The 26,936-nt window shown below is 35.3% G+C and overlaps 3 protein-coding genes, 1 long non-coding RNA gene and 1 other non-coding gene across 10 annotated transcripts in view; 3 read left to right on the top strand and 2 right to left on the bottom strand.

The window, feature by feature from the left end:
- LOC101242471 overlaps positions 1-26,936 on the top strand; it is a 357,398-nt gene that overhangs the window by 211,130 nt on the left and 119,332 nt on the right. The gene's annotated exons all lie outside the window — the stretch shown is intronic.
- LOC100182138 (titin homolog) lies at positions 167-18,731 on the top strand. Of its 3 annotated transcripts, XM_026837370.1 has the most exons (34): positions 167-251; positions 576-652; positions 2,208-2,290; positions 2,684-2,812; positions 3,162-3,350; positions 3,685-3,778; positions 4,074-4,243; positions 4,534-4,858; positions 5,136-5,267; positions 5,652-5,732; positions 6,576-6,646; positions 6,973-7,144; positions 7,716-7,800; positions 8,001-8,154; positions 8,435-8,524; positions 8,933-9,082; positions 9,281-9,331; positions 10,093-10,260; positions 10,589-10,748; positions 11,156-11,292; positions 11,595-11,704; positions 12,130-12,191; positions 12,742-13,035; positions 13,303-13,427; positions 13,650-13,812; positions 13,908-14,041; positions 14,622-14,736; positions 14,790-14,829; positions 15,076-15,205; positions 15,461-15,675; positions 15,922-16,072; positions 16,212-16,325; positions 16,707-16,879; positions 17,966-18,731. In XM_026837370.1, the coding sequence occupies exons 2-34, from the start codon at positions 589-591 to the stop codon at positions 18,117-18,119; spliced, it is 4,485 nt and encodes a 1,494-aa protein (XP_026693171.1). In that variant the 5' UTR covers positions 167-251; positions 576-588; the 3' UTR covers positions 18,120-18,731. The 3 variants fall into 3 exon arrangements, with proteins under 3 accessions (XP_026693171.1, XP_026693173.1, XP_026693172.1); XM_026837372.1 differs by lacking the exon at positions 2,684-2,812; XM_026837371.1 differs by lacking the exon at positions 5,652-5,732.
- The window catches only part of LOC113474831, a 24,181-nt gene continuing 1,144 nt past the window's right edge, over positions 3,900-26,936 (bottom strand). Inside the window, exons 1-3 of one of the 2 annotated variants that reach the window (XR_003396533.1) lie at positions 10,920-11,142; positions 4,887-4,949; positions 3,900-3,933 (exon numbers count right to left, since the gene is read on the bottom strand). This is a non-coding gene — a long non-coding RNA (uncharacterized LOC113474831). Of the gene's footprint in view, positions 3,934-4,886; positions 4,950-10,919; positions 11,143-26,936 lie in introns of those variants that run through there. The other variant, XR_003396534.1, reaches the window with a different exon arrangement.
- trnav-cac lies at positions 18,883-18,955 on the bottom strand. The gene has a single exon. It is a non-coding gene; the product is annotated as a tRNA-Val (tRNA).
- rev-erb (nuclear receptor) overlaps positions 24,992-26,936 on the top strand; it is a 12,038-nt gene continuing 10,093 nt past the window's right edge. Inside the window, exon 1 of one of the 2 annotated variants that reach the window (XM_009862321.3) lies at positions 24,992-25,160. In XM_009862321.3, the coding sequence (XP_009860623.1) occupies positions 25,052-25,160 (109 nt within the window). In that variant the 5' untranslated portion in view covers positions 24,992-25,051. 2 annotated transcript variants of the gene reach the window in all.

Raw genomic sequence — 26,936 nt, 5'->3', positions numbered from 1 at the left:
AATAACAACGCTTTTTTGGAGTCGTAAAGATAGAGTTGTATGAATCTAAAAAATATATTAAAATCATAAAGATTATACCTAATTACTAAGTTTTTAGCTTGTGATTAAAAACCCATAAAAGTTAAATTCATAAAACCAATCAATAAATGTACATGAAATTTACATAGCTAGATAAATTATGTTTTAACAGAAGAAGAAGCCACAGAAAAGACACAAGACAAACATAGAAAACATAAAGAACACCAACCAAGGTATATGTGTTAATAAGTCTTGTTATTTATTCTATGTGTTGGGGTAATGGGCCAACTGTGGCCTAAATTCCAGGTCCAATGTGCTGCCTTACCGAAAGACCTCACCCACATGGAATAAAAATAGGTTATCAACTAATAGTTTGTGCATGCTTTGGGTGTAAAATCTAATAATCTAAAATGGTTACATAGCACAACTTTTAATTTGCGAACAAACTTTATTGGTTATTTCAGAGGGAATTGTTTTACACTCTTGGCAATTAATATGTATTAGTTTGTAAAATGTTTTTAACTACAATCATTTAATCCTATTTTACAATTTTCCAGCCAACAGCAGCCAATGGTGTACGTCAGTACAGAAACCGTCCCTTCTCAGCAAGGAATCATAGACACACAATATACAGGTAAACCTAATTCTAATTTCTCTGCTTTAAATTTTAAATGGCAGAATATAATCTGTAAAGGGCCATTTAAATTATGTCAACCTATGTTTTTATGCTTATAGTAAACAAACCATACAACTAATGCCTATAGTGCAGTGTGTACAGTGTAAACAAGCCATAGCTGTTTTTCTTTCATTTTTAAAGTGTTTTCAATGACTTTACTTAGCTTTATAAGATAGGTCTTTATGTATTGTCCTATTTCTATTGAAACAGTAACCTTATACCCAATGTTTATAGTAAGGTGTTCAAAAAGTCGTAACACTGTGTCACAAATGCTGTAACTTGATATTAAAGATATTTTGTATTTCTACAAAGACAAGATCTTTTACTCCAGTGTTTCCTTATATTTTTATGCAAAAAATAATGCTAATTTTCTACACAAAAATAAAATAGAAAATTGTACACAGCATTTTTAGGCAAATAAATCTGGCAACACTAAAAAAATTAACCTGGTAACACTGCTTAAAACACCTCCTATTTTAAACATACCTTTTGGTATTGTCTTTCTCAAACAATAGGAATAGATATCAGCCATTATGACATCACAATGACTTGTATGAATGGCCATTTAGCGATAATTTGTGGATAAACTGTCCTTAATTAAGAAATTGTTTTTGGCTTGACTATTGTAATTGTTTGTTTTAGCATTTAGATCATTCATCTTTCCTTTTAAGGTCATTTAAAACGATTTAAGATTTAACACAAGTTTTTAAAATAAATAAAATATAATTACCCTTAAAGTTACTATGTGGTAACTCTAAAGTGAGCATGAGGTGTTTAAATATACCAAGTAATTGTCACTGTGGAGTGTAGCATACATGTCTAAGTATATTAACAATGTGTAAGTCAGTATATATAATACATATATTATATGTATACTATGTCATATATTATATGTATACTATGCAAAATTGTTAAATCTACATATAAAAGCCCTGATACCTTCTTAACAAAATATCCAAATCAAATTCAAAACAAAATATATTGAAAACCCAATAGAAAAGTAAAAACCAAAGCTGTGTTTGAAGTGGTAAAGCAAACTACTTCACACCTCTTACACAATATACGCCATAAGCCGCAGTAAATAGAAGTAGCTGCTTGAGTGCCAAACTTAAACCCCATGTATTGTTTGCCCATGCACTATATTGTTATCTTAGTGGAAAAAAGTTGATGTTGTTTTGTGCTTCTGAATGTGGTTATTACTTTTTAAAAATCAGTTTTTGCTGTTTTACTGTAAATACAATTGTGTAAAATGCTGCTACCATTGTGGGCGTATGTGTCTGTGGAAAAGACACTTAACGACAATTGCTCCAACCCAGTGGTCACTAATGGGTTGTCTAAACTGTCAGCCATACATTAAACAAATATTCAACATATACTGTAACTTGTAAGCTGGCATGAAGTGTATGAAGCAGAATAACTGTTTCTAACGACTGTTTTTGCCCGCCACACAATGATAAATAAGTTACATTCATTCACCAATACCACTTTACATACATTCTTATTCCATTATTAGGTCACAGTGATGTAATAAACGAAGATGATGGAACATATATCATTGTACAACCTCAACAACCAGGGGTAGCCACCGAGATCAAGGTAATGTGTCAATAGAAATAAACTTAACTTTAAACACAATTGAAAAATTGTTCCAAAATGATCTAATTAACAAAAATTGTTACAAAATTGACTAATTATATTAGTAACTAATTACAAAACTTAAATTTATGTAATTATATATTATAAATCATTATTAATTAACCTATTTATAACAACCAAAGATCTCCTTGATTCATATTTTGAAATTATGAAATAAAAATTAAGTAATTCTAAGAGATCATATTATAATTACAATAATTATAAAATAATTGTTATTATATTATAAAATTATAAAATAATTGTTCAAATTTCACGAATCATAATTACTGCGTGTACAATATAATAACAAACCAATTGTGACGTAATAATAAAACTGGGGTTTGGTTGTCGTAGCAACGGGGTGAAGCCCGGCAATCGTTGAAGCGTAGAGACGCCACCATTCACCCCGGGCTCGTACCCTTACAAGCCCCAGCCAATACCCCAGCTATGGGGATTCCCCAACACCCCCGGTCACATAGAAAGGTAGGTTCAGTGATTTGCATGAGTAGTTGTGATTATAACTGATTAGTTTTGCGTTCCTATCTGTTTGTTCTATATGGGTGAAGTACTACAGTGTGGCATGCCATGCATGGTTAAATAAGTTCATGCACTCATTTACTCACAAAGTAACATACATGGTAACTTTAAATGGGCACGAGATGTATGAAACAGAACAACCATGTTACAAAGACTGTGGTTTCCCCGCCACGCGACATATTCGATAAGATTTCTTCATCCACAAAATTACATATATGGTTACTAGTAAGAAACAGTACCTGTGTTATAACAACTGTCGTTCCCCTCTACAACATTCATTCATACAACATATCAGATTGAATACGAAGAAATCGTGGTCACGGACCAACGCAGGGAAAGTCGCACTTCATCGAACAGTGATATCAACGCAGCGCTCATCGCTGCCGGCAACAATAGTTATGTCAGAAAAACTTCATTAGATGGATCAGTGCAAAAGAAAAAAGCAAAGTCTGTTGTGTCAAGTCACTCTTCTGATAGAAAACCGGTAAATTCATATTTTGTGGTTTTGTTAAATGTTTTATCTTTGTTGGAGTGAGAATAACGGTACAATGAGATAACGGTTAATTTTGTATTCTATATGGGTGATGTCCTACAGCTTGGTACTCCATAGTACCTGAGATTTAGGCCAGAGTTGGCATAATATCCCAACATTCAGGGTTCTACAACCGATTAGGTTTTTAGTGTCTTTTTGCCCAAATACACACATCACATGTCCACAATAGTAGCAAACTAGCAGTATCTAAGTTTTACCCTACTGTTGCTTGTTTCTACAAACAAGCAAAACTAAAGTCATATTTTTAACTTCATTGTGTTTCCAGAAACTTTTTGAAGCAGTGTTGCCAGGTGATGATTTGTCACAAAAGCAAAACTCCAGTTTTTATGGCGGGGCAATGCCAATAACTAGTAATCTTGGTAAGTTGGATTTTAAATTAACTGTTAAGTTTAGAATAAATTCTTGTTTTGACAAACATGATGTAATTAATTTGGTGGGGTAAAGACAGTCATTATAACACAGGTGTTTTGTTTCATACACCTTGTGCTCGCTTACAAGTTACCACATACTTAACCTAAAATTAAAGTAATATTTTATGTGGGATTTATTTCAGTAAAACAAACTGTTTCAGTGTATCCGATAATCTAAATTACATACTTTTAATTTATACCTATGTACCTTTTGAGTTGATTATTATTTTCTCTTTTTCTGCAGTAAAACAAACTCTCTCTGACAAAGTGTCCATCCTATCTGCTAGCCAACCTGGTACAGAGTCTATAAGTGGCCACAGTGGTTCATATAGACATGACGCTACGAAAACACCAAGACACAGCATTGGTGGACCTTCCATTGCTTCTAAAGGAAGACGGCAAAGTGATAGCAAGGTGAGAATAAATAAATAATAAGAATATTGCTAATGGTATGGGTTTATAACTATAACCGTATCCTCACAACGCTAAACCAGTATTATAAACACCATATTTGTCAGCCTCGTACAACTATTCTTTACAATTTATTAGAAATGCATTTAAAAAATGTAAATCTATTTAACAGCTGCAGCCAGGTGAATTATAATTTTTATGGGATTTCTTTTTTATTCCTTAAAGATTTTTTGTAACCTTAAAAAGTTGTCCTTGTTTTTAGGTAAAAGAATGTTAACCTTTGTTTTTTTCAGGTATCAGAGCCGGTGGTTCCTCTTATTGGGGTCGAACCCGCGACCCCTCTTCACCCAGTACAAGCCAGCCCCCACCAATTAACCCCACAACCCAAGAAACAATATTTAAGTCCCGGAAATTCACTTTCTGGGAGCCATAGGTCTTCACATAAGAGTTCACAGAGGTCAATTGGGGGTCAAAGTTTACAGGGGTCATCTGGAGGCCAAAAGTCACAAAGGTCACTTGGAGGTCAAGAAGAGTCGTTTGGGGGTCAAGGGTCAGAGAAAGGGTCGCAGTATTCGGATAGTGATAGAGAATCAAAACGTAGACCATCGAAGAAAAGTGGTAGGCTATTGCTTTGAATGAAAGTAACTTATTTATCCGGGCGTGGGAAGCAACGACAGCTGTTAAAACCCGGGTGTTCTGTTTCATACACCTGGTGCCTCAGTTACCAGGTATGTTACTTTGTAGGTGGTTGTTTTTTTGTAGATTTATTTAGAATATGACTAACATTTTTACATTAGCTTTATGAAACAAAACACCCATTTTATATGACTAAAGTGACTAGCATTGCCCCTGACCAGGAGTAAATAAGAACATTCATTCTCCTATATATATGCAGATGGTTCAGATAACGACGAGTCTGACAACAGCGATGATTTCTCTAAATCGTCACAGTCCAGTGATCAGAAATCATCCAAGCATGAAGTAGCGTCAAAATACAGCCAGACCACTAAATCTAAATCCAAGCCAGGTGACATAGAAATCATATATTTAGCCGCTTTGCTCTTAACTGCCACATAAAGAATGGAAATCACAAAATAGTTAAATTTCACCTAGAAAATGTAGTAAGAAATCATACATATTCGGCAGTTTTTGCTCTTAACTGCCACCTGTAGAATGTAAATCATAAAGTAGTATCAAAATACATGATAAAACATAGACATGATAAATATTTTTGCTCCTAACTGCCACAAGATGCATGTAAATCACAAAATAGCGGCAAAATACAACCAAAAGATATAAAAAATTATATTTATTTATCTTATTTTGTTTTTTTGCTACACCATGCATGTAATATAGCACTGTATAGCATGCATTACCCCCTATCGCCACCTAGCGCATGTTGCATGTATAGGTTCCATATATTCTGACGAGTCTGCGTCATTATTGAGCAAAAAACAATCGATAGAAAGTAAAGTGGAAGCTCCTTACTATGGTAGGCTGTTGTGTTCAATATTTATTGTTTATTTTTGTATCATTGTGTGTTACTGCAATGCTGTATCATTGTGGTTGGTGGACTTGCGAAACTATGCCACACAAAGAACCTGTATACTTCTATGACAAACAAAGATGACAAGCAGAAACTATATATACTATTGTAGTACCGTGTGTTGATTGAATTTAGTTTATTGTTGTAACGGGGCAGTGCAAATCTTTATAACCTGAGTGTTCTGTTTCATACACCTCTGCTTATAAATTATCATGTCTGTAACTTTGTTAGTGATTAGTTTTTGAGTGATGTATGAATGTAACTTGTTTATCCTTGATTGGTTGGGTAATGGTGGTTGCTATGACACGGATGTTCCACTTTATACACCTCTTGCCCGCCAACGAGTTATCACGTATGTCACTTATTTATCCTTGCAGGGCTGTTTCATACACCTTGTGTCTGCCTGCGAGTTACCATATATGTAACTTTGTAGATGATTTTTTCTGTATGGCTCACAATTAATACAACCAATTAGTGACAACTGGGTTGAACAATTTTTGTTAAGTGTCGTGCTCTATAATGCATGTAATCTTTCGTATTTAAGCCTTATACTTAGATGCTCTTTGCATGTCACGCTTGAACTTATCACATACATATTGTACACCGACTTATTAAATATATTATAAGTTATAACTGTTCATTATTTATATTAACATATATTTTCTGCCAAAAAAATAGAGTTGAAAATCTACATCAGTTTTAAAGTATTTAGAAAGCAATTATATATTCCTGGCAGTACCAGTAGTATAGGAAGTATGTGTATATTAGTGACTTAATTTATGTATTTAGGTTTAAAAGGAGCCAAAGGACCAGGGAGTCAGTCTTCTTCTTCTATATTAAAATCTACTTCTTCAAAAAAGGTGAATCATATTATAAATGTTTTCATACAATAAAAAATATAATAAACACATTGTTTTATAGGTTTGAAGTTTGATAATTCTACCATTGTGGGCATATGTGTCCTTGGATAAAACACCTAACGGCAATTGCAACCCCAAAAGAAAAAAATATATTACTTACAAAGTTACATACATGGTAACTCGTAAGCAGGCACGAGGTGTATGAGACAGAACACTCGTGCTATAACAACTATTGTTGCCTGGCCATGCGAGGATAAATAAACTACATTTATTTATTTAACAAAAGTATTGCAGTAACCATCACATAGACATCTTATACCAACCAGAGTAAATCCACACGAGGCAGTATACCGTCAGCAATGAAGCGCGACCGCCACACAGCATCCGTTCGAATGCCCGGCGGTAAAATTGTCCCAGTTGGTGGCTCTCTAGCTCGCTCTAGTGACAAGGAGTTAACGGAAGTTAGCGAATCTGAAGAGGAAGTTCAATCTTCTAAATGTAAGTGATAAAACAATTGAATGACTCTATTTTCCCTCTTTGGTTACAGTAACGAACGTCAGAGCAGTGTAAACGGATATCATATGCAAAAGCTAATAGACGGGAAATAACTGTAAAACAATAGTCGCCATAACATGTTTGCTGACAAAACAGAAATACAAAACTTATTCATTAAAGGGCGTGACCGTTATACCTTGTTCTGGTATGATTATAAAGTTAGACTCCTATATAATCACCCACAAACTAACATACATGGTAACTCGTAAGCTTGCATGAGGTGTATAAACACCTGTGTTATAACGACCTTCGTTTTCCAGCCAGGCGAGGTTAAAGTAAGTTACATTCATTCTATATGTTGATGAACCTACACTATGTTTGTCTGGCTCAATGGTTAGGTGCTTGTATCGTAACCGAGGGATACCGGGTTCAATGCCCGATACTGATAGGTGTATGTGTCCTTGGGCAAAACATTTAAGTGACATTGCTCCGACCCAGTGGTCACTAATGGGTTGTAGCATCTTGGCTGTGTATGTATGTATCATTGGGTAAATTTGTATTAATTGTCTTACAGTAACTTCTGAAATAAAAACTCAAATCCGTCCAAAACCAGCAATTAAATCAGGGAAAAGCTCGGAAATTACATCACAAAACGAAAGGTATGTATTTTACACATTATATTTTAATTTTAATACATCCCTTTTGGTTAATATTAAAATCTAACAAAATTAATTGGCCTTTTTATATTTTATTCTTTTTTTATTTTTTAAAAAAAAAATAGTATATGTTTTCGTTTTTTTTAATTTGTTGTTATTTTTTATTTGATATCTATGCCACACAAGATATCTATGTTTCTTAGTTCCACCAGATCTGACTTGAAAGTAACTTTCAAGCGAGATGATGTTGCTACGGATACAGGGGATGAAGATGTTACTTCCATTCATGAGGAGGATTATGATGTCACAGAAGAGGAGGAGGAGCAGGAGCAAGAGTGGCCGGATGTGAAGGAAGAGGTGAGATTTGTATTTGGCTTGTTCTTTATAGAGATGTGGAAATCCTGGCCTACACCCTAACATAGACAACACGTTTTTAAATAAAAAATCTTGCTTAAGTAATATATTTTGGTTCCATTTATGGGGCAGTGGGTCAACTTTGGCCTAAATCTCAGGTCCCATGGCATGCCAGGGCCTAACATAGAATAGAATTTGTTTTACATTTTGGGGCCAAGTTTGGCCTAAATATTAGGTTGTTATGTTAATGTATAATAAATAATAGTTACATTTCCCTCACCAGGTGGTATCCATAGTGAAGTCGGCCACATCAAGTTCATCTTCAAGACCAATATCAAGTCGCTCAGACATTTTAACTGCTCATGCAAGAAAAGTATGTCGTTTGCTGTTTCTATTACATTAAAAAACACTTCTCAACCTTACTCATAAATGCATTGCTATTTCATTTAAAGCACGTTGAAATCTATGTTATTTTATATTTATATAGTTGTCCAAAAAATAATGACTCGCAAAGTTAGATACGTGATAACTTTTTTGGATAGTTTGGCAGGTGTATAATTTATTTTTATTTTCTACATAAGTCTTTCGACAAGCTTCATAAGGTTTATTATTTCTATGTGTTGTTATATATGATTTCCGTGTCCCAGGTCGCAGCAGAAGTTATAAAAATAACAAGTTTATGTAAAATATTGAATTCCTTTTTTTTATATTAATAATCTTTTGCAGGGGTAAGAAAATTTACTATTTCTATGTGTTATTATATACGATTTCCGTGTCCCAGGTCGCAGCAAAAGTTATAAAAAAGCAACGTCCGAAAAGTGGTCTGGATGAAGACGCAAAACAAGCTGCAGAGCTTTGGAATAAAGCTCTCTCCTCCTCCGAGGAGAAGAGTGAGAGTGAAGAAGAAACAGAAGAAGAGGAGGAGTGGGGAGTAAGTGGGAGGAGCAGAACTTAGCTTTAAACCCTATTAAAAAAATAAGGTTTTTGTTCGTGGTTTTTAAACTAAAACAAGGCTAATTAAACTGCATTCATCATTTCAGACTGAAATCGCCTATCAAACCAGTTAAATATAATGAATGAATGACTTTAATTTGTCTCTATGCTTAAAAGTTATTTTAATTATTCTTAGGTGAAGGAACAACCAACTGCAGTAAGTTCTGTTAAAGTGGAAAGCCAACATGTAAGTATAACCTGCCAGTGAGCATGAGGTGTATATGAAGACACCTTGTGCGTCTGGTGTATAAGAAGACATCCATGTTATACCTCGACAGTGAGCATAAAGTGTATAAGAAGACACCTATGTTATAATTTGACAGTGAGCATGAGGTGTATGAATACACCATGTGTGTCTGGTGTATAAGGAGACACCCATGTTATAACTTGACAGTGAGCATGAGATGTATGAATACACCATGTGTGTCTGGTGTATAAGAAGACACCCATGTTATAACTTGACAGTGAGCATGAGGTTTATGAATACACCATGTGTGTCTGGTGTATAAGAAGACACCCATGTTATAACTCGACAGTGGGCATGAGGTGTATGAATACATCATGTGTGTCTGGTGTATAAGAAGACACCCATGTTATAACTTAACAGTGAGCATGAAGTGTATGAATACACCATGTGTGTCTGGTGTATAAGAAGACACCCATGTTATAACGTAACAGTGAGCATGAGGTGTATGAATACACCATGTGTGTCTGGTGTATAAGAAGACACCCATGTTATAACTTAACAGTGAGCATGAGGTGTATGAATACACCATGTGCGTCTAGTCTATGAGAAGACACCCATGTTATAACTTGACAGTGAGCATGAGGTGTATGAATACACCATGTGTGTCTGGTGTATAAGAAGACACCCATGTTATAACCTGACAGTGAGCATGAGGTTATTACCTGACAGTGAGCATGGGGGTTAATCTTTGGATGTTGCAGATCTTGGATGAAAAGAAAAATCGTTTAAAGAAGATAATAAACGAAGGGAAGAAGGAGAGAGAAATCCGACCATCCGTTTCCACGGCAACTCCAACAAAGAAGCAGCCATCTGTGACAGCTTCTATGACATCACAAAGCTCGGCTCCGAGCTCTGTCTCATCTGTTCAGGTGTGATGTCGTAAAAAATAGTATTTTCAGAAAAATTTTTAGTAAAAAAATTAAAACCCCCGGGGGGGGGGGGGGGGGGGGGGGGTTTTTAAAACAAAATTTTTTAAAAAATTTAAAAATTTTTTTCCCCCCCTTTTTTATTGTGAAATTTTTTTAACTTATAACAGTGTATGTATATATATTATATAATATTTCTATTGGACGCAGAGTATTTTATAACATTTCTGTTAGACAACAATATTCTATAATGTTTCTATCTGACATAACATCATTTTATGTTATTTTTATTGGACAAAACGTCATTTTATGTTATTTCTGTTGGACACAGGAGGAGTTTGTGGCGGAGATCCAGAAAAAAGCGTCCGATCTTGGAATCGAAGCCAAAGAGCTCACGTTCGAGGCTGATGTTATTGATAAACTGGAGAAATCGGATATTAGACCAGAAGAAGTGGAAGTTTTCCATGATAAAGAAGCAGGAAGACATATTGGTAAGATTTGGTGTTTATTTTAGTGATAATTGTGTCATATATATGGGCTTATGTTTGTATAAAGATATATTGTTTTTTTAGTGATAATTTGGTTCTTTTTAATAAAAGTATTTTATCTTTCATGGTGGAGCAACTATAGTCATTATCACAGGAGTGTTCTGTTTCATACACCTCGTGCCCGCTTATAAGTTACACGTATGTAACATATTTATCCTTGCATGGGTGGGCAATGACAGTTAATCAGTTATTATAACAGGGTTCGTCCTGTTTCGTACACCTGGTCTCTGCTTACAAGTTACCACATAACTTTATGGGTGATTATTTTATAGGAATTGTTTTTAATATACATAACTTTGTGTGCAAACCACTGTAGTACAACGTCAGATAACTTAATCTTTTGTTTCCAGTTCGTTCCCGTCACAGTTCAGCGACCGCAAGCTCCGTTCTAACGCCCTCTAGTGAGGAACCTGGCGAACAAAGTGATTATAAAGAAGCAACAAAGAAGAAACCAAAACTTGTCGTGGATTTGAAAATTGAAGATAAGGTAAAATAGCTGCTTTCTACGCTAATAGTTGTTAAACATAGGGAACCTCATTGATTAATTTGGTGAGTGCAATATACTTTGGCTCTGCCTGTTTGTATAGACACATTTTAGCCAATAAAATATGGTTTAGATTTGAAGTGTTAAAAAATTGCTGTTATGTGTCCTGTCGAAAGACACATACACCCACAATGGTAGCAGAGTTCAGCCTCAAACCTATATCCTCTGGGCAAAAACTAAGCACTATGCCATGGCACCAGACAGCTTGCGTGACGTCCTGACCACTTATCTCATACAATTTACAGGCACCAGAATCAATCAGCCGAGCGTCCAGTATTTCTACGTCTGTTTCTTCACATTCTTATCAACGCACTGCTAGAAGTAGAAGTAGTAGCATTTCACCCGAGAGAAAAAGGTATTATTGTGGGGAAAACTGTCATATATGGGTATTACACAGGCGCTTACAAGTTACCATGTATCTTACTTTGTAGGTGAATGAATGTAAATTATTTATTCTCACTGGTGGGGCAACAATAGGCGTTATAACATGGGTGTTCTGTTTCATACACCTTTTGCTTGTTTAAAAGTTACCACGTATGTAACTTATTCATCCTTGCATGGTGGGGGAACAAAGTAGTAGCAGCATTAAGCCAGGAACCTGTAACCTCTGGGTTACGGCAGGTCCGCACAGTGCTAAACTAAATCTCATTTTGTTTTACAAAAAAATAAGATTTTTTGCTGTGGTACAGTTTTTAAAACTTATCGTACAACATTAAATGGTGTAAAAATAGATATTAACAGTTTTAATATAGTTGTGTAATGGTGTTTCTATGTTTCCAGACCTTCTATTCCAGTCGAGAAGTCGCAAGTTGTTTTAGATTATGATGTCACTACGTATGAAGGTAAGACATGAAACTCTTATGTGGTGATTTATTACCATTACCACTGCTACCATTGTGGGTGTATGGGTCCTTGGGCAAGACATTTTACGCCAATTGCTTTGACCTAGTGATTACTAATGGGTTGTACAAATTATCAGCCATACAATAAAAAAAATTGAAAAAAACTTTACCTACAAAGTTACATAGGTGGTAACTTGTAAGCGGGCACGAGGTGTATGAAACAGAACACCCGTGTTATACCAAATGTCGTTGCCCTGCCATGGTGGATATTTAAATTACATTCATTCAACATCAATTCCTCCAACTCAGTGGTCACTAATGGGTTGTCAAAATTGTCATACAATATAAAAAAAAATATACGAAAATATATAGGGATAAGATGGATACCGTTAGCATGTAATATCCCATATTTTCTAATTGTAACATTAACAGTGCATGATGCTGCTATTATTGTGGGCAAATGTGTCCTTAGGCACTTAACGGCTTCAACATAATTCAACCACCAACACTGCTTTATATATTATATGTATGACCATTATAAACACCTAAGGTAAGCTTGGAGATCCCAAAACCGAGGAACCCACGATCCAATCAGGTCGTCCACATGTTGAACCTGAAAAAATTAAAGTCACAACAGACAGAGCTCAGAAATTAGACGAAAAAGACAAAAGTTTGGCTGATAAACGAAAAACATCAGATTTGACGTCGAAGAAAGGCAAACCTGGACAGAAGTTATTGAACAATGTTCCTGGTGCGGCCAGTGTTGCCGAATCTGTAAATTCAGAGAAATCCTCGTCTAAGGGAACTAAAGCGAAGTCTGTCACTAAAGGACCCCAAAGAGCAGGTTTAAAATTTTGGTTGTTTTATGTGTATTTTGTCCATATTTTAATTTTATTCGTTGTTAAACTGATGTCATTTTCTTCCATACATTAAGAAAGTAAAAAACCCTCCAAAATAATATTTATTACATACAGATTTATATACCTGGTAAGCGGGCACGAGGTGTATGAAACAGAATACTTGTGTTATAACGACTGTCGTTGCCCTGCCACGCGAGGATATATAAGTTAAATTATATTATGTAAATTTTATGTTTTTTTCATGGTTACAGGAAAACCGGGAGTAAAACAAGCAGTTGGAAAAGCCAGCATTGACTCAAAGGGGGAGGTTGATTCAGTGAAGGAAGAGCTGACAGAGGAGGAGAAATTACAAAGGGATCTTGCTAAGTTAACTGATGTAAATATTAGTTTTAAACTATTTTTGGCTTCATTTTGTTCATGTAAGCAAAAGTTGTTGTAAAGCAAAAGTTGTTGAAAAAAGATCAAAAATTAACAAAGTTACATACATGGTAACTCGTAAGCTGGCACAAGGTGTATGAAACAAAACACCCATGTTAAAACGACTGTTGTTGCCCTGCCACACGAAGAAGTACTGTAAAGTAATGCTAATTTGTTTTAGGGGCAAAAAACGAAAAAAGCAGATGGTAAAAGGAAGAAGGGTGCAAAAGGAAAGTCAAAAGCAGTTGATTCTGTTGCCAGTGAAAAGGATTCTAGTATTACTTCTAAAACACCGGAAAAAGCAAAGACAAAAACACCAGAAAAACTTGCTGCAAAAACACCAGGTTCGAATTTGAGTTTGTTTTACAATTACATAGAAACAAAAAACATAATTTTTTTTTAGTCATAGAAACACTATTTTAATCTCATAAATTCATAGAAACACCATTTCGAGCTGGACAACCAGATAAAAAGAAACAAATAGAAGAACCGTTACCGGCAGCAACACCAGACGAAAAAGCTGAGTCTATTGCTTCTTCTAAACCAAAGAAAAGTCAAAAAGGAAAGAAAAAGGTTTGGTTTTCTATTCTATATGGGTGAGGTCTTATAGTGAGGCACGCCATGAGGCCTGGGATTTAGGCCAGAGTTGGTCCATTACCCCAACATTGTATATGCACATTCTATTCTATATGGGTGAGGTCTTACAGTAAGGTGTGCCATGGGACCTGAGATTTAAGCCAGAGTTGGCCCATTACCCCAACATTGTATATGCACATTCTATTCTATATGGGTGAGGTCTTACAGTAAGGTGTGCCATGGGACCTGAGATTTAAGCCAGAGTTGGCCCATTACCCCAACATTGTATATGCACATTCTATTCTATATGGGTGAGGTCCTACAGTAAGGTGTGCCATGGGACCTGAGATTTAAGCCAGAGTTGGCCCATTACCCCAACATTGTATATGCACATTCTATTCCATATGGGTGAGGTCCTACAGTAAGGCGCAACTTTTAAGCCAGACTTGACCCATTACCCCAACACCCAGAGTGCTACAACTATTTTACAATGTCTATTTGTGTCCTTACCCCTATTTTATCAACATTAAAATACCACTTATGTTCTAAATGTTTTGCTAAACTTTGATTGGTCCAGGAGCCAGTGACCCAAGTTCAAATCAGCCAATCAGAGAAGCCAGCAGCACAGAGTGTAGAAACCGAGGAAAAGCCTGAGAAAATACAATCGGCAAAATCTTTATCACCTAATAAGGGTATGTGTCTGTTACATCATAACTTCATTATGACTTCATAATGTTTGTTTCAGGAGGAGAAGAGGAAGAGGAACATTCCTCTCCTGTTGAGAGGTGAGATTTTTATCATTTTGTTAAAATTGATTAAATAGTTTACAAAAACAACTGCAAAACATGATTGAATCTCAATGTACAGTTCATATAATTAGGTAAATATTCTTTGTTTACTACAAAATGAGACGATAAACCTATGAATAGAAACAACATTGTAGAAGTCGTGTAGACGTGAACTTACCTTTATTTCTACCATTACAACTGTAACAAAATGGTAAAAAAACATATTCCCTTATATTTCTCCAGCCCTGTAGATGATTATGTGTTTGTACGTAAAGAAGACACCCCTGAACCAACACCTGACCCAACACCAGAACCTGCTGAACCAGAAGTTAAAATGGATGACACCAAGTCACAAATATCAGAAGTCACTGAAGTATGTTGTTTAGACTTTTTTTTTAGTATACAGTAGGGTGGTGAGAGATGGACACCCTTATAATATTCGAATATCCTGAGATTCCTGATCGTGTTTTAACGATTAACAACGGTCTATGTATGGGAGTCGTGAAGATATAGTTTTATAATTCTTTGAATGTTCTTTGTTTACTACCAAATGGGGCAAGAAAAGTGAATGAAAAGGTGTCCCATTTTTCCCAACCCTCACACCTCACGCTCCCTGTCGAATTTTTAGGCGACCGAAGCAACAGAAGCCTCGTCACAAGCTGCCATCGCTGCTGCAGAAGATGAGGCTGAACGGGAGGCCAAAAAGGCTGCAAAAGCCGAGCGGGAGGCTAAACGAGCGGCAGCAGCAGAAAGACGAAGGTTAGAGGTCGAGAGGAAGAGAAAAGAGAAAGAGGAGCAGATTAGAAAGGAGAAAGAGGAGCTGGAGAGAAAGGAGCAAATGAAGTGGGTTGATTGGATGGTGCTCTCACTTTTCTTGTCTTTTAAACAGAATGGGCAACCTTGGCTTGGATAGTTAGTACTTACCTCTTTAAATTTAAAAAAAATAAGTAAAACTTTAAACGTAGTCTGTTGCACTTACTGTTTACTTCAAAATTTTAGGGTTTTACATTATTTTCTCTTATTTTCACGATTTTTCTCACTTTTTTTACATTTTTCATATTTTTTCACATTTTTTTACTTGCCTTCCAGAGAGGAGTTTGAGGCGGAAGGAAGAAGAAGAGAGGAAGCCGCAAAACTTCGTAAAGAAGAAGCAGAGAAAGCTAAACAACAAGAAGTAGAAGAAGAAGAAAACAGAAAGAGAAGATTAGAAATACAACAAGAACGAGAAAGAAAACAACTTGTATGTCTCTTCTTGTTGTTTTTGTGTGCTTGTTTTATCTTTTTATGCATTTTTATGGTTGAAAAGTGACATTTTTTTAACAGAGTTATAGTCATCAGACATAGGAAACCTCATTGATTAATGCGGTTGTTTTTTATAGGAGGAAAAACGTAGGAAAATCGAGGAGATCCAGAGAAAAAAAAGAGAAGAAGAAGAGAGGAGGAAAGAGGAGGCGAGACTGAGAGCATTGGAAGAGGAACAGAAGAGAAAAGAGGTCGGTTTATTATTATTATTGTTTTTTTTGTAGTTTATTGTTGTACCTACAAAAACATCCCACAAAACAGCTTTTTTGAATTGGTGTTCTTGTAAGTTATCTGTCTGTTTTTTTTTAGTTTTCTTTGTATGGCTGACAATTCAAACAATCCATAGGTGACCACCTAATTGAAGCAATTGCCATTAAGTGTCTTGCTCAAGAACACACACACCCAAAAACAATGGTAGCAGCATCGAGCCTTGAACCCATAATCTCCTGGGCTAGAGGCAGGAGCACTACCGCTGTACTATATTAATACAGTTTATGGCATTGGGGTTAAATTACTGTTTTACTTCTTAGTTTTTTTATTGTTTTAATGAATTCCCTTGTTTTTTTTACCAGGAAGAAGAACTAATGGCTCAAATGGAGGAAGATGAGAGAGAGCAATATGCTGAAAGAAAGAGAATAGAAGAGGAAGAGAGGAAAGTGAGAGAGGAGGAGCGGAGGAGAAGGGAGCAGGAGGAGGCTCGTATTATGATGGAACAAGCGAAACTACAAGCCATTGCGAGGGCCAAGTAAGTTGTGATGTTTAACTTGCTGTGAATTTTACTAACCGCTAGACGATGCTGCGGAGCTGAAACGTGTAATGGATGGTCGCTCTTTTGAGTTTTCGTATCATTTTACATTTTGTTTGTTAATATATAGTAGAGTGGGGGAAGACGGGACATCTTTAGTTCAAATATCCTGATCTTGTTTTTAACAATTAACAACGGTCTATGGGAGTCGTGAGGATACAGTTTTATAATTCTTTGAATGTTCTTTGTTTACTACCAAATGTGACGAGAAAATAAAATGAAAATGCCTATCATAGGGTTACATAAAAAGGTGTCCCATCTTCCCCACCCTACTATATAATGTTTGCGTTTCTCAACATTTTAAACTTAATATAAAAAGCGGCGCTGCCTTTATAAAACTTATTAGTTTCCGCGTGGCGGGGCAACGACAGTCGTTATAACACGGGTGTTTTGTTACATACACTTTGTGCTCGCGTACAAATATTTAGTAACTTTGTAGGTAACTTTTTGTGGTTGACAATTTGTTTTAACTTTGTTTATGTTCGCATGGCGAGGCAACGACAGTCGTTAAAACTCGTATATTCTGTTACATACACTTCGTGAACTAACATGTAATTCCAGTTAACAATTTAGACAGGCCATTAGTGACGCGGTGTTGAAGCAATAAACATAAATGTTTTGCCCAAGGACACATACGCCCACAATGCTTAAAAGATCGCATCTTGCCCATGCTCCCATACGAACTCGAAGTCGAATTTTTTTACTCGCTTTTATAGTGATCAGCGGCATAGCAGTGGTTAGTGCACCGCCTCTGGCCTGGAGGATATAGGTTCACTACTGCTACCATTGTGGGCGTGTGTTTTTTCGGGCAAGACACTTAACGGAAAAAATGGTTATTAATGCGTTGTCTAAAGTGTCAGCCATACTTTACAAAAAAAATCAAAAATAATCGACCACAAGTTATATAAGTGGTAACTCGTACGCGGCACGAGGTGCATAAATAGAACACCTGTGTTATAACGACTATCATTACACGCCATGCGAGGATAAATAAGTTACATTCATTCACTCATTAAATACGAACAGGCAACAGGCAGAAGTCGAAGAAAAATTACGTTTTATTCGCGAATTTTTCCAAGAAGCCCAAGGCTTAGACAACACACAGAACGTTAACAGATCTTTTACGTTTTCATATTTTGAGCTAATGCAAATGCTTGGCTTGGACGTCCCAGTCGAGTAGAAACTGTATTTTTCCTGTAATCAAAAATTGGGTATTTTTTAAAAAATAATATTTTAAACGTATTTGGGCCAAAATTTATTATTTTGAGACAAAAATAATAACATTTTTCTCTAATTTTAAACGATTTTAGACAAAGTTTGAACGTTTTACAGAAATATAACATCATTTTCGGAATTTTAAACACTTTTAGAGCAATTTAAAAACGTTTTGCACCAAAATAATAACATGTTTCAAGAATTTTAAACGTTTTAATCCAATTTTATACAATTAAAGGTACATCCTTATCTTTCGCTTAAATTTTAGAAATCACTGTTTTCATGGTTACTGATCACTTTTATTTTAATAATCACTTTTTTTCGTTAAACAGTTTACTTTATAAAATTATTTTTAGCATAATTTTGTAAATAAATATGAAGTATTATGTATTTTAACATGACAATTTTTTACATTCGTTTTGTAAATTTACCTATAAATTAATGACAATCTAATTATCTTTTTAAAACATATAGTGTTTATATTTCTTCACTGTGCTTAGATATTTTATTGGTGTTTAAAAATATTTTGTTTCTGTTTAAAATAAAGCGAAGTTATATTGTTGGTAACTGTATGATATTCGTTTTTTTCATATGTAATGCCTAAAAAGTCGTTTTTTATGAAAATGTCAGAATTAAGTATTTTTAGCATAATCTTTTTTTTAAATAGAAAAAAAATGGAGAATATTTCAAAAAGGGCAAAATTTTGTTAAGATTGGCAAAATAATCTTTGTTTCCGCCCGGGTTCGAACCGGGGACCTTTCGCGTGTGAGGCGAACGTGATAACCACTACACTACGGAAACTTGCGAAGATACTGCGCGAAAGCTGGCTCTAATACCTAGGGCCCGTTTAAGTTAAGTATTACTTAATAGTTATACCATACCTAGAATATTTGTTATAAGGTTTAGATAATGTATCAAAACGTTTAGTTTTGTTAAGAATACGCTTTAAAGAGTTATATATAGTTCAATGCAACATTAAGCAGTTTAGTTAATAGGGGAGAAGACGGGACACATTTAGCACATAATATCCAAATATCCTGATCATGTTTTAAACGATTAACAACGGTTTATGGGAGCCGTGAGGATGCGGTTTTATAATTATTTTAATGTTATTAGTTTACCACCGAAAAAATAGAATGTGTCCCATCTTTCTCTATCTTACTATATATGTATATATGACTTCTCATTAAAATGGTGCACTTTTCTATTGAATCTATTTACTGCTAATATTTAACTAGAAATTGAGTAACGCGCGAGTTAAGATTACAGCGGTACAACCAGCGTCGCGATTTAGTGAGGCGCGTTCTGTCGTGACACGTATTTTGCCGTGGACCGAAATGAACTCACCGTTGGAGCGAAAAGTAGGTCATGTCTGCTCAAATTCGAACCTGAACGAACTCAGCTTTAAGAGATAAAAGAAACGGCTCGTAGCCGCGTCGTTTGCGGTTGTATTTTGTACTCGTTTACCCAGCTTATATTCACAGCAGTTCGCACGGGTTTTAGTGACAGTTTTCTATGTTAGATCATGTGTACGAGTGAGGAATTCAGTCCGTGTCGCGCCGATGAGAAAAATGAGGCTCGTGTCTTTCAATTGACTTGGCCTAAATTTTTGGCGGGTCACTCGGATTTCGAGGAAATGATGTGGTTAAAGTCGTCGAACGTGCTTAAAATATAGGCCGAGTTATATTTGCACTGTAAAGTTATTTTATAACCGGTTAGCTTGTGAGAAAATGTATAATTTAGCAAAGTAAGCTGTTATCTTACCCCACTGCTATAGTAACGTGTAAACTTTGCTTGCGTAACAGCAAACCGTCGAACTAGTACAGATGAAAAGGTACAGACAAGTCAAAACTACGCAGTCTAGATTCATTAGGTACATTAAACTATAACCTTTTAACTGCTTTATGAGATAATTATACGAATATTAAACTACGTGAAAAACAAGAGTTAAATTGCACTTGACTTAGGTTGTATATTACAAAATGGCGTAAAAGTACACGCAAGAATTTGAACGCCGCTGAAAGAAACGCTCGCCTATTTTCATGGTATTTGTGTTCAGTTCAATCGAGTGTGAACGCTTTTTTTCTCGAAATTACTCGTTGTGTTTGCATCGCTTCACGGCCAGAGTTTGGTTTCTTTGAAATGCATGAGATGTTATGTATGGCGTGTACCAATATTCGCATATCAGATTCTGTATGATGGTAAAACAAGAAAGGAAATATGCACGGCGCCGGTTCAGGTCCAGGATGCTTTTCATTAACAGGATATTGAATATTGCTGTGCAGTTAGTTCGTAGTCTTAAGCAGAGGAACATAGCTACAAAGCGTAGACGTTGCATTGATAGTGTAACTTGAATCTAAGTCGTAGGGTTTACATTATAGCTCTGTCTTCTATTATTGGTTTATTAGTTTATAGGTAAAGTATAAATGGCCGTGTTTTAAAGCGTCGGATTTATAATACGACATCGTTTTAGCTACTTTTATTATATTTAAACATATAGTAGGTTGGGGGAAGATGGGACACATTATCATTCTATTTTCTCGTCCCATTTGATAGTAAACAAAGAACATTTAAAGAATTATAAAACCGTATCCTCACGATTTCCATAAACCGTTGTTAATTGTTTAAAACTTGATCAGGATATTTAAACATTCTGTGCTAATGGTGTCCCATCTTCCCCCACCCAACTATATGTTAATTTTAGTTGCTATAAAGTACGTCTTTAATTTGTATTAATTAGGATTTTAGCGAAGTATAAATACGACTATGTTATAAAACGCCATTTTACAATAAGACGTTACGCCGTCTTTAAGATATTTAAAAGTCAGTTACTGGTAATAGTTAACTTTATTATTTGAGGTAAAACATGTTCATAATTCGTGTATGAAATAGTGCAGACTTTAGCAGACAGTCATTTTATATATGCAAATTAACTGTCGCAATACACGATTTATATTAGCCTTAAGTTTTCGCTTAGACTGTTAAGTTTATAATTACCATATATACAAATACGGTATGATCTCCTGGTTAAATTGCGTCTAATACATCAAGCCCATTTCCACTTAATTTAATGCTCATTTCTAAGCAATAAATAGGTTTTTAGTGGTTTCGCATTATTTATATGTTTGTATTATCGTTTCGTCGTTCGTTACGTTAATTTTGGGAAAGTTATTCTGTTAGAGATATAATTATGCTGACCGAAACAGTATAGTAGGGTGGGGAAAGATGGGACACCTTTAGCACATAATATCCAAATATCCTAATCGTGTTTTAAACAATTAACAACGGTGTATGGAAGTCGTAAGGATACAGTTTTATAATTCTTTTTGAAGGTCTTTGTTCACTACCAAATGGGACGAGAAAAGATATGGAAAAGTGTCCCATCTTCCCCAACCCCACTATATATATTTATAGGTTGGGGTAAGACGGTCCATGTTTTCATTCTTTTATCGTCACATTTGATAGTAAACAAAGAAATATTAACAGAATTATATAACCGTATCCTTACGACTCTAAAATCGCGTTGTTAATTGTTAAAAACACGATTATCAATTATATGATATTGTGTACGTTATCCACCTTATGCCCGAAAAACACGCTTAGGAAATATGGGATATTATGTGATAACAGTATCCATTTTACCCGACAGTACTATATGCAATAAAGCTAATACAGACGTACAAATTATCAACTAGAACGGTTTCACATTGCATTCAAACGCCGCTGTTTTTCCTGTTGAAATGCGAGCACATATTTATTAGACTTGTTTATTAGGTAGACGCATAAACGACCTGCTTTGACCAGGCCTACAGTTATCGTTTTGTATGCCAATACGCTGCAAGCACGTTTTGCTACAGAATGACCGCCTTTAAACCAACCTACGCTGTATGCTAAAGCATTTGAATGCAAATTTCCGACGCATGTAATATATCATGTAATGAATTTAAAGCATACACAAACTGATACGAAGCTATATTAGGTCTACGCAATTTGACGCTTGACTGTTACCTAAAATTACGCGATTTTACCACAAATTGTTACCGCAATGTAATAACAGCATGTTTTAAGACTAATTCTAATATTTTGAATGTTTAATTAGGAAAAATTAAAACATTTTCGTTTTAAAACATTTTTTTTTTTCTTTTTTATTCTATATGGGTGAGGTTCTACGGCGCGGCGCTATGGGATCCGCGATTTAGGCCACAGTTGGCACATTACCCCGACACCGAAGGTGCTAAAGTAAATGGAATTTTTAAATATTTAAATTTTGCCAAAATTTTTACTTTTAATTTATCAAAGCCAAAAAATTAATAAAAACTATTTTTGTTAAAAAAAATTGCGAACTTATTTTATTAGTTTACTACCTTATGGCAGTCTGTTTTATGTTCGCATAAGATCGTATCTAAGCGTACAGAAGAACACGTTCAGGCACGTTGTTCCAAGTAAAACAAGCGCTGGCTGAAAATTCAGGACGCCGGTATATGTGTATTGTTTCCTTTAAGAGCATATGCTCGTATGCCGGCTTCATTCTTTGGCTATTATGACTAAGTACTTTAAGGTAAGATGTATACCGTTAGCACACAATATCCTATATTTCGTAATCGTGTTTTACAATTAACAACGCTATTTTAAGTCGTGAGAATATGGTTATATAATTTTGTAAAATATTTAATGCTAAATAGAACGACAAAGCGAATGAAAACATGAACCATTTTACCCCAACTTACTATATAGTGAGCAACGTGCTGTTTTGATATGTTGTGTCTGAAATAAATGTACTTTTTTTATACAATGCCTAAATAAGTTAGTCGTTTTATCTAACCCCTAAAGGTGTCACTTTATAGTAGGTTTTATAGTAGGAAACAAAGAATATTCAGAGAATTATATAACCGTATCCTCACAACTTCAAAAGAGCGTTGTTAATTGTTAAAACACGATTAGGAAATATGGGCTATTATGCGCTAACAGTATCCATCTTACCCTACAGTTCTATATGCATTTTCGCACTCGAATTTTGTAAAATTAGTTCATATTAGTCACTATAATGCTTCACAAGTAAGTCGCTTCGTGCATCGCTTATTAAACATTTTAATTTTTCCAAAGTATTCCAAAAATGCAAATGTATACTCCAGCCTTTACTTTGTATTATGTTATAATTGGTACTAATGTACATATATAATACATAGGCTATTTTAAAGCGTAGTTTAAACTGTTAGCTGCGTTTTAAGACGCAACGTTCACACAGCTTTAAGTCTAGATATAGGCTATAGTATACGTAGCATGCTATATAGTATAAGACGTTATATGCAATACATTTTTATGCCTTGTATAGTTACAGTTCAGTTATTTTCTTGAGGTTTAGATTAGTTGTAGTGTGAATTGTTTCGCTATTTCGTACAGCATCACCTATTGCGTGTACTGTGCCTATACGGGTAGTAAGTATAGCAAAGAACAATAACACGCGATATATACATAGTTATTAAGGATACATATATGTTACAATTACTTCTGTATTGTATAGTAGGGTGGGGGAAGATGGGACACTTTTAGCACATAATATCCAAATATTCTAACCGCCTTTTAAACAATTAACAACGGTCTGTGGGAGGTGTGGGGATACGGTTTTAGAATTCTTAGAATGATTTTTCTTTACTACCAATCATATAACCGTCATGGATTTTTGGACAACGCTCTTTTAGAGTCGTAAGAATAAAACAACATATAGTGGGACGGGGGAAAATGGGACACCTTTGGCCCATAATATCCAAGTATCCTTATTGTGTTTTAAATAATTAACAAAGGTCTATGAGAGTCGCGAGGATGTAGTTTTATAATTCTTTAAATGTTCTTTGTTAACTACTAAATGGGACGAGAAAATAGAGTTAAAAGGTGTCCCATCTTCCCCCGCTGCGTTGTAATTCTGTAAATATTTCCAACCAAATGGGACGAAAATAAAACATAAACCGTCTTGCCCCAACCTACTATACATAAAAACACATGCATATTTGCAGCGGTGTTAAAACATAGCGTGGGGAGAGTCGGCGTATATTTCCGATTGCTTCTTGTCTCTAGCATGTTACTAGTTTCGTTTCTGTGGGCTAAACGACTGCGCTGAGAAACGCCTTAATTAACCTCGTGCCCACTGTTTCAATATGTCTTTAAAACGCTGTGTTGTACTCATTTACCGGCACAGTGATCTGTTATTACTTTTGGAACAACTGCAGATTTAAAAAGATCTAGTTTAGATTAAGCGATACAAAAATCGCCGTGTTGTACTCATTTACCGGCACGCAGTGATCACTACTTTTTATAACAGCAATAGTTTAAAAAGCTCTAGTTTACATCAAGCGCTACGAAATACGTGACCGAAAAAAAATAAGTCTAATAAATTGTACTCTGGTAAATATTTCGCTTTTTTCAAATGATTTGCTACACTTATCGAAAGCTGTTGTATTTTATAACTGCGAGGTCCTACGCCAAGTCTCGGTATAGAGCAATTGGGATTTAGGCCAGAGTTGGCCCATTACCCCAACACCCAGCGATTTAGGCCGACGTTGGATCATTGCGCTAACGCCCATAGATTTAGGTCAGAGTTGGATCATTACCGTAATATATTATATAATAGGGTGGGGGAAGATGGGACACCTTTAATACGTAATATCCAAATAGCCTGATCGCGTTTTAAACAATTAACAACGGTCTGTGGAAGTCGTGCGGATACGGTTTTATAATTCATCGAATGTTCTTTGTTTACTACCAAATGGAGAGAGAAAACTAAACGAAAAGGTGTCCCATCTTCCCCCACTCGACTATACTATATATGTTTCTTTATAATAAAACCCTTTTCTCTTCGTAGGTTTTATACAATGTAAGGTAGGAAATTAAAGTTAAAACAAGATGCTAAGCATGCTGGAAAACATAAAGGCAGAACCGGTCGTGTCCGTTGTAGAAGAGAACAGTGTTTCACACTTTAAGCAAAAGAAAAAACCGAGAGAAAAATCTTCAGGTAACACTGGTTTTTATCATGAGTTATAACATAGGTGTGTTTTTATATATCTGCATATATGATGTCTTCATACACCTCATGCTCACTGTCAAGTTATAACATGGATGTCTTCTTATACACCATACACACATGGTGTATTCATACACCTCATGCTCACTGCCAAGTTATAACATGGGTGTCTCCTTATACACCAGACACACATGGTGTCTTCATACACCTCATGCTCACTGTCAAATTATAACATGGGCGTTTTCTTATACACCATACACGCATGGTGCATTTACACATATCACGTCCAGTTATATAACACAAAAGTATTTGTGTCTCACAGCCTTGTACTCGTCACGTTGTAAGTCGCTGTGACCTTTGTTTAGTTAAAAGCAGAGCAACGTGCTTTGAGTTTAAGTGAAGAGTTTAAAAACAGAAAATATCACAACACGATTTCAAACTATTTCCTTGTGACCTCGGAAAACCTGAACTCTACAATTACCGCAACAAAAAAGTAGAAAGAATCGTTTTCTGTGAAAAAAAAACAACTTAAAACTTGGTTATTATGGCCTATTTTTATTTTATTTTCTCGTCCCATTTGGTAGTAAACAAAGAATATTTACAGAATATTATAACCGCATCCCACGACTCTAAAAAGTTCGATGTTAATTGTTAAAACACGATCAGGATATTTGGACATTATGTGCCAAATGTGTCCCATCTTACCCCACAATATAGGACCATTGCCTGCATTGGTTTTCAGTCATAAATATTTACTCATTCATTCATTTCACGCAGTTTAATTATTATTTCGCAAATTTGTTATTTTCAATAGCCTTTTGTTTCTCCTTAAATTAGTAGCACTTTCAGACTGTTGTTCGCATACAGTGTATAACTATATCTCAGAAGTAACAGACACGCGTATGCAGCACAAGCAAAATCTACGAAACAAAGTTCACATTTTAGGCTGCTAATTACCGCGAAAATTCAGGCCGTTTTGAGTTTACACTTTAGTTATACGTGTTTGTTTAATAATTTGCTTCAAAACAACTTGACTGTGTATAACTTTCTACGAAGTATTAGCATCTAAAACAATTTATTGTTTCAGTATTGTATTTTGTTAGGGTGTTGTCCAAATTGTCAGCCACACAGAAAAAACAATCACCCACAAAGTTACATATTTAGTAACTCGTAAGCTGGCACGAGGTGTATATGAAACAGAACGTAACGACTGTCGTTTTCCCCACCACGCGAGGATAAGCTACATTCATTCATTGACTTTCGCGTTTCTTTGGTTAATGTATTTTCAAATAAATACAACTTTTTTTATATTCGTGTGACCAGGTAACGCCAGAAGTTATAACACAGGCGTACTGTTTCATACACTTAGTAATCGCTAAACAATTTCGGATATTTAAAACAGATTACCAATTTAAGACAGCCACAGAAACGAATTTGATTTACCGACTTGACCAGTTTTTTAAAATGCCCCAAAAAGAGATAAGAATATATGTCGTAATAACGTACTATTTCGAAGACATTTTTTGTTTTAAATCATCGCTATAATTCGAACGTAAGCCGAAAATCGCCTTAAAAGTAAAAACAGGCTGGTGTGGCCGAGAAAAAAAGTACTGGGAACTTTATAAATACCGTAAATCGTGACTTGGGCGTTACACAGAAATAACAGAATTATTGAAAACTGGTATACGCGGTTTAGCAAATACGTAAAATCTACTTATTTACTGTACCGTTTAAAGTGAGGGGTTAAGATGGGTCATGTTTTCATTC

The sequence above is a fragment of the Ciona intestinalis genome, chromosome 13, assembly GCF_000224145.3.
Source record: "Ciona intestinalis chromosome 13, KH, whole genome shotgun sequence".
Taxonomy (NCBI): Eukaryota; Metazoa; Chordata; class Ascidiacea; order Phlebobranchia; family Cionidae; genus Ciona; species Ciona intestinalis.
This window is presented reverse-complemented; position numbering and strand designations above follow the sequence as displayed.

Coding starts and splice junctions, on each gene's coding strand:
- LOC100182138 (XM_026837370.1), top strand. CDS start 589: ATGGTGTACGTCAGTACAGAAACCGTCCCTTCTCAGCAAGGAATCATA. Junction 3,351..3,684: donor ACTCTTCTGATAGAAAACCG/GTAAATTCATAT, acceptor TTGTGTTTCCAG/AAACTTTTTGAAGCAGTGTT. Junction 10,261..10,588: donor GCTCTGTCTCATCTGTTCAG/GTGTGATGTCGT, acceptor TGTTGGACACAG/GAGGAGTTTGTGGCGGAGAT.